Source organism: Candoia aspera, chromosome 1 (genome assembly GCF_035149785.1).
Source record: "Candoia aspera isolate rCanAsp1 chromosome 1, rCanAsp1.hap2, whole genome shotgun sequence".
Lineage (NCBI taxonomy): Eukaryota > Metazoa > Chordata > Lepidosauria > Squamata > Boidae > Candoia > Candoia aspera.
This window is the reverse complement of record NC_086153.1, coordinates 18,893,448-18,903,043: the sequence shown is the minus strand read 5'-3', so window position 1 is coordinate 18,903,043 and position 9,596 is coordinate 18,893,448. Positions and strand designations below refer to the sequence as shown.

The 9,596-nt window shown below is 40.6% G+C and overlaps 1 protein-coding gene across 2 annotated transcripts in view; it reads right to left on the bottom strand.

The window, feature by feature from the left end:
* Nucleotides 1-641: 641 nt before the first annotated feature.
* The window catches only part of LOC134493869 (merlin-like), a 33,072-nt gene continuing 24,117 nt past the window's right edge, over nt 642-9,596 (bottom strand). Inside the window, exons 11-18 of one of the 2 annotated variants that reach the window (XM_063298700.1) lie at nt 8,974-9,087; nt 7,940-8,062; nt 7,608-7,825; nt 6,057-6,162; nt 5,038-5,165; nt 4,005-4,164; nt 2,770-2,949; nt 642-1,529 (exon numbers count right to left, since the gene is read on the bottom strand). In XM_063298700.1, the coding sequence (XP_063154770.1) occupies nt 1,494-1,529; nt 2,770-2,949; nt 4,005-4,164; nt 5,038-5,165; nt 6,057-6,162; nt 7,608-7,825; nt 7,940-8,062; nt 8,974-9,087 (1,065 nt within the window). In that variant the 3' untranslated portion in view covers nt 642-1,493. Of the gene's footprint in view, nt 1,530-2,672; nt 2,950-4,004; nt 4,165-5,037; nt 5,166-6,056; nt 6,163-7,607; nt 7,826-7,939; nt 8,063-8,973; nt 9,088-9,596 lie in introns of those variants that run through there. The other variant, XM_063298692.1, reaches the window with a different exon arrangement.

The window sequence follows — 9,596 nt, the reverse complement described above, 5'->3', positions numbered from 1 at the left end:
ACTTCAACTCCCAGAATTCCCCAGCCAGGTTCTGCTGAAGGAGGTACCTGATCTCAATCCCTGGTACCTGATCTTGGAAGCAAGACCAGGCACTGAACTTGGTAGTGTTGTGCAGTGTTTCTCAATGTTGGCAACTTTGAGCTGTATCAACTTCAACTCCCAGAATTCCCCAGCCAGCATGGCTGGCTGGGGAATTCTGGGAGTTGGTCCACAGCTCTTAAGGTTGCCAATGTTGAGAAACACAGCTGGCCATTTGAACCTTGTATGTGCACAATACTGCAGGGAAGCATGTTTGCTATAACAGAAAAAAGAATATGAGCCAACTATGGTTAGGAATAGCCAGTTGCCATGCCAACTGGAACCAAGTAGTTGAAGAACATCAGTGCCAGGAAGCTCCAGCAGCAGTCCTCTCTTTAGGCTGACTTGTAAGGGAAACCAAACCTATTTCTAGCCTTGTTAATGGGCTTATTTTTCTGCCATTTCAGTTCTCACAGAAAGAGAATAAAATTTCTGATGAAGATTATGTTGCTTTGAATTGTAAGAAATGTAAAACAGAGTTTTTATTTAGATGCTAACATTAAAATAAGCTTGTTACCTTTACTTCTTTCTTGTTCCAAACTTTTTTGGGGGGAGGTAAAAAAAAACCCCTCATTCATCATAGGATGAGATACAAGTTAAATAACAGCACAATCCTAAATTTGTTTTCTCAGAGGGAACTTCTATTGTATTAATTAAAACTGGCTGCAGTTCTGTATACACCAGAAGAACATGTTTAGTTTTGAGCATATGAGAATAGGATTAGGCTCTATTTTCTGCAAAAGAGCTTTGTGAAACATACACAACCAGTTTTGGCTTGCCCATTGATTCTGTTTTAATAAACACATTTGGGCATTTTGAACTTTGTCCTTTAATCCAGGTCACTTATTTTTTTAAAAAAATGAAAATAACAGTTGCAGACTACTTTACAAAAATAAAAATATTTATGATCATAAACTTACATTTCCACTTTTATGAAAAATTCTAAATGTACAATCTAGTTGTGATATAATCCCATTGCTTTTAATGAAATTTAACCACAACTTGTTCATAGTTCTTAAATGAATATGCAACTCAATCTTTACTCCCAAGTAACTTAACAGAATTGCTGGCTTTGGGAACATAACATAATAGATCTGTTAGAATTTCTTAAGATTCTTCTTACGCGCATACATTGGTATGGCAAATCCTCAGTTAACGTAATTGAAATGCTGAGTTACTTTCAGGATGATAGGTTAAATAGTAAGGTGTATTGGATTTGCAAACCTAGACTCCTGGTCAGCTAGTATTACCTGTTTCTATATCAGAATATGAGCACCATTTCCTAGGAATTAAAAAGGAGTATTTCTATCCTTGTGCTTCAAGCAGCAGCTGCACTTTTTCCAGAATCTGAAGGTAGTCTTTAGAAATCTTCAGATGGATAACTTGAGAGCCCTGCTCATTCCCTTTAAAGTACTTCAAATATAGATCACATCTGTTTTGTGTTGTTGAACCTAGGAAGCCACAAAGAAAGTAAAAGAAAGAAGTTTCAGTTTAAAAAGGCAAATGGGCTACAGAGCTTGGAGCAGAGGCATTACAACATTTTAAAGGTACAGAAAAAAAAAGGTGACACATTGCAAAAAAGGGCAAGAGTCTGCAATAAGCAGTCCCATACTGACATTAGAACAGGAATAAAATGGAACCTTTCACTACTTCCTACAGCCATGATGTGAAGCAACCATTTCTAAACCACAGTTGTATAATGGGCCAATAAAAGTGTTCACATACAACAGGCTTAGTTGGTATTTGAAAAAAAGGGCATTCTCTTCTCTCTCTCTCCCCACCCATGGAATTAAGTGCTCTCCCTTCATCCAGTAGCGCACAGAGATAGAAGGTAGCCCCAGTGGTACGTAATTTGTCAAAAATTCATATTAGGCCAAAGATCATCAAAAATGTGCAAGTTTTGAAATCTCTTCGTTAGGCAAAAATAGTGTTGAAAAAAAATGAGTTGTGAAGAAAGAAGGGAGAAAAAAGTCTGATACTGTATAAACTTAAACATTCTGACTACATAACTATCATTATGTCTGATACACTGAGTCAGCCTTTTCCCTTCCTCTTCCCTTTTGTACTTGTTTTGAAAGTACTAATTATTCTCTGGATTTTCTTAGGGAAAACACCTATTAGATGAAAAGAAGTAGATTAGAGTCAACGTCATGTGAGGTGGATGTGATACAAACAAACTGATAGGGAGTAGATCTATCAGTTGGACCCAGGAGCAGAACTGAAGATGAGGAACAAGGAACAACTAAACCTTGTGTCCAGTTCACAAGCATCCCAAAGCATCTGGCTGGCGGCTAGAGGAGGAGAAGTCCAAGTCGATGGGCCTAACTTAGATCTTGAGAGCCAGTTCTTGTATAAACGTCTCCTCCCAATATGCACATAATAGATTTTTTAAAGGTTTTTTTATCCTGCCTTTATTATTTTTATGAATAAGGCGGGGAACCTACCTAGTATTCCTTCCTCCTGTTTTCCCCACAACAACAACCCTGTGCGGTGAGTTGGGCTGGGAGAGAGCGACCAGCCCAAAGTCACCCAGCCGGCTTTCATGCCTAAGTCAGGACTAGAGCTCAGTCTCCTGGTTTCTAGCCCGGTGCCTTAACCACTACATCAGACTGGCTCTCCTCTAAGGAAAAGACTGGTCAACAGGACGTAGTATGGCATGGAGTACAGAAAATGAAATGCAAAGCCAGTTACCTTAATGTGCTTTCGGTGTCCTGTTCCCATGTTACTGACAACCAGGGGATGGGTTGGAAAAGAGTTTTCTGTTGCTGCAGTGGGCATGGTATTCTCAATCACATTTAGCAGACATGGTGAAAAGGACTGCTGCAGATTATCAAGCAGGTCTGCTTCAAGGGTTTTCATCCAAACAGGAGCCTTTTAAAAAAGCAGCATATTAGCCATTAATTGGGGTTTTAAGTTAATTCAGGATAACATGAAAACCTTTGAAAGCCACAATAAAACCACTTTATTTCTCCTGGCCTGGAAATTGTCCCTTTATGAAGGTCAAAAAACATCTTCTCTTGTTACACAGTTAAAAGTATTTTAGACAAAGCAGTTTGGTTAATTGTTAGAATCTCTGTCAATCTGTATATGACTAAGATAGGGGGTTTGTTTTTAAGATGGTTTGCTTGCTTCTATGTGAGAAGAGAGGCAATCTCTCAAAGAGGGAAAGCTTTTTCTAACACTGTGCATACCATCAGCAGTTTTTACACCTTTTAATGTATTAAGTATTGAAGTCTATTTGATTGCATTTATTAATTTCATTGATTAAAAATGAAACTCAATTCCTACTTGTCAATTTTTATTGTCTAAAGTCTTAATCATTGGAATCATTGTGACAGTCCCAAATATTTCTGCCATGGATTCAGGTACATATTACAAAGAAAGGCCATTGCCTTTAAACCAGGCTTGCAAGTGCCAGGAAGACACCTGTAAGGGTTCCTGTTCCAATGTTCCTGTGAACATCGTAACCAGTCCCCATGCCATGATGGTGCTGACACGTGTTACCGTTCGGGAGGGCGCTGCTCTTGTTCTTTTGTATCAGGCACTGATGTAGAGGCTTTGGAATGCCTCTTCGGGTTATCTCGCCTGTTCAAGGACACTTTCCGGAAGACCGGAAGGAACCGTTAGGAACACCTGCAGGCTGCGGGGAGTGGACTCTTACTGACTCTGGGGGGAGGGCCTGGAACTGTCTAAGCTTTAATTGTTTGAAAGACCCGCGCTTTTGCCATTCTCAGCTTTGCTCTTGAACTTGCATACTATCCAGTAATAAATCAGATATCCATAAGTTTCTTGTGTGAGTCTGGTTGGAAACTTGGGTAGGCGTTCATCACAACACCTCTGGTTGACTCCTGAGAGAGTGACAAAATTGAGTTTTTTGTATGCACTCATTGCAAATTTAAGAAAAAAATGCTTGACTATATTGGAACCTTGTATGTCTTCTCTGACGAATGGTCCAAAGAGTCAAGGATTATGTTCCAATGAGAAAGAAACCCAGCGTGTTTCTCTTCAAGTTTGAGAGCATGGATTTCAGTCTTGAGTTCTTTTAGCCGATCTTCAAACTTTCTACTCTTATCTAGGTAGTCCAATCTGAGGCAGACACAAAACAAAAAAGGAAACAGAATGGAGATAATCAAATGGGCTGTAAACATCCTGAAACTGGTACCTGAGCCAGAACTAATACCTGGGGCTACAAGAGAACAGATGGCAGGACCTGAAAAATTAATGGATCAACCTATCTAAGCTGTTCCTTACCAGATATGTTGGACCAATTACAGTTCCCAGATGGAATACCCTGATTGGGATAAGAAGTACTCAAACCTGAGACTCCCAAACTGCCAGTGGGTAACCTGTGCAACCCTTACAGCTAAAAAAGTTGTGTACTCATGATCTAGCAAACCAAGTCTGCCTAAGATGCAATGTCTGCACTTCCCTTTGGACTCAGACTTTGAGTTTTCACAGATTTAGGTACTAAGTCCATGGCATCTGATTATCAAATCACAGAAAGGACACACCATCCTTGCTTTCAGCAGGGGAAGCGTTATGCTGCGTAGCCCTCAATTTATACCAGTTGTTCCATATGTGGCAAAGAAAGAGATTCTACTATTCCTGAAGCAGCCGATGCTCAGATTTCAAATAAACAGAAGATCCTAAAAACCTCCGCTTTCTCTATTTCTTCTACTCTTCTGATGGTAAGAGATCCTTGAGATCATACAGATACGCAAAAACTAGGAAGGTGTCTAATATATCTAGTGTTTGGGAATATGTTTTCTATGTTCAACAGGGTGGCTGTTCTGCTGCTGCCAGAAATATCTAATGCCAATATCTAATGCGAAATAAAATAAATTTCTGCATAAAGGTATAAAGCGTGATGAATTCCACTCTGGCACAAATTTTCATCCACCAATATTCTGAGATTGGAATGTGCCTGGCCTTATTTCAGCTACAGGAGGACAGTCCTACCTCTCTCTCTCTATCTCCAAGGAGAGCCTCTTCAAGTCAATGTCTCTTAAATCCATCTTTACAAATCCTTTGTCACTGCTAGTATCCCTGGCGTCAGCAGACGGAGACAGAGTACACTTGACAGTATGCTAGGAAAGGCAACAAAAAACAAAAGGTACGATATATCGAATCCTTTATTACTTAGGAGTAGGTCTTGAATACATGGGATTGTGTTATGCATCTGTGAATTTATGCAGAAAATGTTACAGAAAAAACTCCACTGGGTGGCATAATTACAGCCCAGCACAGATCAGACTGGAACCTGTATGGATAGGCTCTAGTACAGTGTTTCTCAACCTTGGCTGCTTTAAGCTGTGTGGCTGGCTGGGGAATTCTGGGAGTTCAAGTCCACAAAGCTTAAAGCAGCCAAGGTTGAGAAACACTGCTCTAGTAGAAACAGACTCCTTCTCAGTTTGTCTGGGGTTAACAAACTGTCTACCCTGAAGGCATCAATTACAAACACAATGTCATGTGATCTACCATTTTACAATTCTGTCTTTGGCAGCTGTTCAGATATTTTCCTTCTTCATATAAGAGAATATCTGTAGCTCAGGGATGAACTGTGGAGTCCTTGGTGTTCTCTGAGCTTGGTTGTTTGCTTGCAGATGTTTCATTACCAAACTAGGTAACATCATCAGTGCAAGTAACATCAACCCTGATGACGTTACTTAGCTGGGTAATGAAACGTCTGCAAGCAAACAACCAAGCTCAGAGAGCAGAAAGCACCAAGAACTCGACATTTTCCTTTTTAATCAGTCCTTCCTTGAAAGATGCTCTGAAAATTCTAGCTGAGAAAGATGTTGAGATATCTTTGATGGAATACTACATTTCCCAGGATTCTCTGCCTTCTGGACAACTTAAGTGGATAGAAAGACAGTCTACTTTACCTGTTGCAGGTTTACCCTTTACCTAAGCAACTGTGGCAATTAAACCATTGCTTCTACCTCTGAAGCAACCATGGACTGAAAAGAAAAACTTACAGGAGGAGAGTTAAACTTGCTGACATCTTGAAGCTTTTGCTTTGCTTTCTCTTCAGCTGCTCTGGCTTCCTGTAGGTCCTGTTTCAAATGCTCAGCTTCTTTGACCCTACCAAGCCAAATCACCATTATAAGCAAATCAATCCATATTTCTCAAAGGCAGTCCTTAACTAATGCCCTGAAAGCACAATGGGCTTTCAATCAATTTTGTCAAGAGACGGGATTTCTGTTGGCTGCTTTATGGATCCATCTATCAAAAAGCAAAACCTAAGACAATTCATGGTATCAGATAACCATGGTAACTGATAAGCCTCAATTTATTAAGGGTCTCACAATATTAATACCTGAATACTGGGGGGGGGGTGGGTTTCTGTCATTGCAAGTTTTTTTTCTATAAGCAGAAACATCATTACAATCACAATCACTAAGAAAATAATTGGGTGATTAGTAGAATAGAGGTAATAATTCACTTCTGTGCAATTTAAAAACCATTTAAAATGTGTGTTTTTAAATATTATTGTTTAAATTTTAATGTCTATCTAAATAACCATTTTAATTAGCCTTCAATTAAAAACAATTATGAGTATATGTCGATAAGTTTTATTTTTAAGTTAATTTTTATCTAAATATGTACTTTTGCTGTTTATTGCAATGTTTACACTGCCAAGAATCACTCTATAATATTCAGGAACCAGGATACCAGCAGGATACAGTCCAAAAAGCCAAGATGCGTCACACATAAAAAACTGATTCTTGGTGACTTCACAGACACATCCATGGAGTTTTCTGGGCAGCACGAGAGAAGTGGTTTGCCTCTGCCTTCTCCCACAAAGCTTTATTCTGTTTTACTGTCTGATAAATCCCTAGGATTTGTCTTTTACCTTAACCCAAGCCCTTCATCTGCCTTGCCTGACTTTCTTTCTTGGGATGCCACCAGAACCTAACAAAGTCCTGGAACCCAGCACTTAGCTTTTATACGTATGATGGTTCATAAGGACTGTATTAAAATGTTTCTAACTTGTACTTGGGACTACAGGTAGTCCTCACTTAACAACCATTCATTTAGCGACAGTTCAGACTTATGACGGTGCTGAAAAAACTGACTTGCGACTGGTCCTCACCCTTATGACAGTCGCAGTGTCTGTGCAGTCATGTGACCAGGATTTGGGCTCTTGGCAACCGGTTCACATTTACGACCATCACAGCATCCCATGGTCACATGATTGCCATTTTCAACCTTCCCGGGCAGCTTCCGACAAGCAAAATCAGTGGGGAACCACATGATTTGCTTAATGACCATGTGGTTCTCTCAGCACCCACACTGATTCACTTAACAACCACCACAAAAAAGGTCATAAAATCAGGTCAGATTCACTTAATAACTGCTTCACTTAGCTACCGAAATTCCAGTCCCAATTGTGGTCATTAAGCAAGGACTACCTGTAATTGACACCACTGCTGTAGGCAGCCTACAGAAATACACATCATTGTGTCAGAAACGGCTGGGGGATCACATGCAGCATGACCCACTAAGTCTCCTGTGTAGCGCGTCACCTTCGGTCCGATTCCTTCACCAGCTTCATGGCAATCAGCTCAGCCTCCCTTATCTTGTGCTCCATCAGCCGCTTCTCCTCCTTGGTCTTCAAGGCTGCCAGCTCTAATCGATGGCGCTCCTGCTCTGCTTCAGCAGCATTCTGAGCCAACAGTTTGGCCTCCTCCTCAGCAATCTGGGCTTTCTCAGCCAACAGCTCTGCTGCTGCCTCCGAACGGCGCTGGAGGGGGGTTCAAAAACAGGTATGTCCTTCAAGTGGGTGCAAAGTGGAGACAACTGACCAGCAGCCCTGAGAGCACCTACCACTAGGCTTCATTACCACTGCGATGCTCACCAGAGCCTCATTAGCTTGCCGAGCTTCATCTTCCACTTCAAAGAGACGCCGCTCCAGTTCCTCTTTGGCTCGCTCGGCTTCCTCCCGCAGCTGCTTCTCCCTGGCCAGCCTCTGATGCTCCATCTGAGGAACGAGCGAGGTTGGACATCTGCAGGAACCGCACAGCACGGTGCAGCTGTGCTGCCCTGCCTGGTTTTTCCACCTCCCTTCCACATTACCAACTTTTCAACTGTAACCTCCCAGGGGTAGGGCCCTGTCATTTGCAAACACTGTCCAGTCGTCTTGCAAATAAATCTGCCCAAAATTAGCTGCAGACTTAGTTATTGATTTCATATTTATTTGCAGTGGATATTTATTTGGATATTTATTTATTTATTTGGATATTTATTTATTTGCTGTTTATATGCAATCCATTTGCATATTTATTTACAGATATTCTCTTCAATTGGTATTCGTGGTGGAACAGTTCTCTGGAGTATGCAAACAGAATGTTTTGTTGTTTTGTTTTTGTTTTGTTAGGTTTTTATGTAAAGCTATATACAGGTAAAAACCTGCATAGAAAACAGCACCACAGATACAATAAAAAAAACCAGGAAGAAGAGCCACTCCTTTTTTGTTCCTATTTTAAAAAGAAAATGAAAGAAAACCCATGTTTTAAACTTCCCACGGATATGGAGAGGGACTCAGAATAGAGAAAAGTCTACTTTTAAAAAAAAGGTATTTACCTCAAGAAAAATGTATATCACTGCCCTTTGTTCAGATTCTCTTCACTAGGTTTAAATAGTTGATTATAATGGTTTTTACTGAATATTTATGTTTGGGCCACACATGGAAGTTAGCAGTATATCTATGTCACAAATAAGTTGTCTACTTTGACCCTTGTGTGAGAGTGATACCCCATAAAGTATTGCAAAAATAATTAGAACGATAATGATGATAATGCGTGTCTGATCATTGTTTGCCACAGAAGCAGCATGGAAGCAAGTTAAAACTTTGTGAAATCTTTTAGCATTTGAACCAGCTCTAAGAGTCACCTTCTTTCTTGCTTTCTCCTCCCTGGCTTGAGCTTTCATCTGCTGGATCTCAATAGGATCCACTCGCCGCCTTCTCATGAACAAGTCATGGTTTCCAATGAAGAACTGCATGATCTGCAAGAAAGGAGAAAAGAAAAATGTCTCGCTGGAGCTATCCAAGAGGAGTCCAGCATCCGGTTTCCTTCAATCAGCTACCAGGTGGGTCTGGGAAGTCCAGAATATGAACCCAACAGCCCTCACCGATTACTTCATAATGCTCAGTATCCGAAGGGAGGGAGGCTTGATTTAGTTCTCCAGGTAACCCAAAAACTCATCTAACCTGTTGTCCCAGGAACTCTGGGTTCTTTAAACCTGGCACGCTTTGCCAATTAACAGGCAAGGCAGGAATCTCTTTGTCGCTTTATTCTGTACAGGATAATGGCACTTGGAAATCGGCTTTCAAAGCAAGCGCAAAAAAGACATTCTAAGGCATCAGGATTTAAACAGCTACTATCAGAAAATCAATGCATCATAAGCAAATACAATTTTACTGGTATACAATAATTATTCACACCCTTGGGTGGGCAAAATACTTGCAAAAGGTGGGCACTAATGACTGAGGGTGGGCACTTGCTATTGCTAAG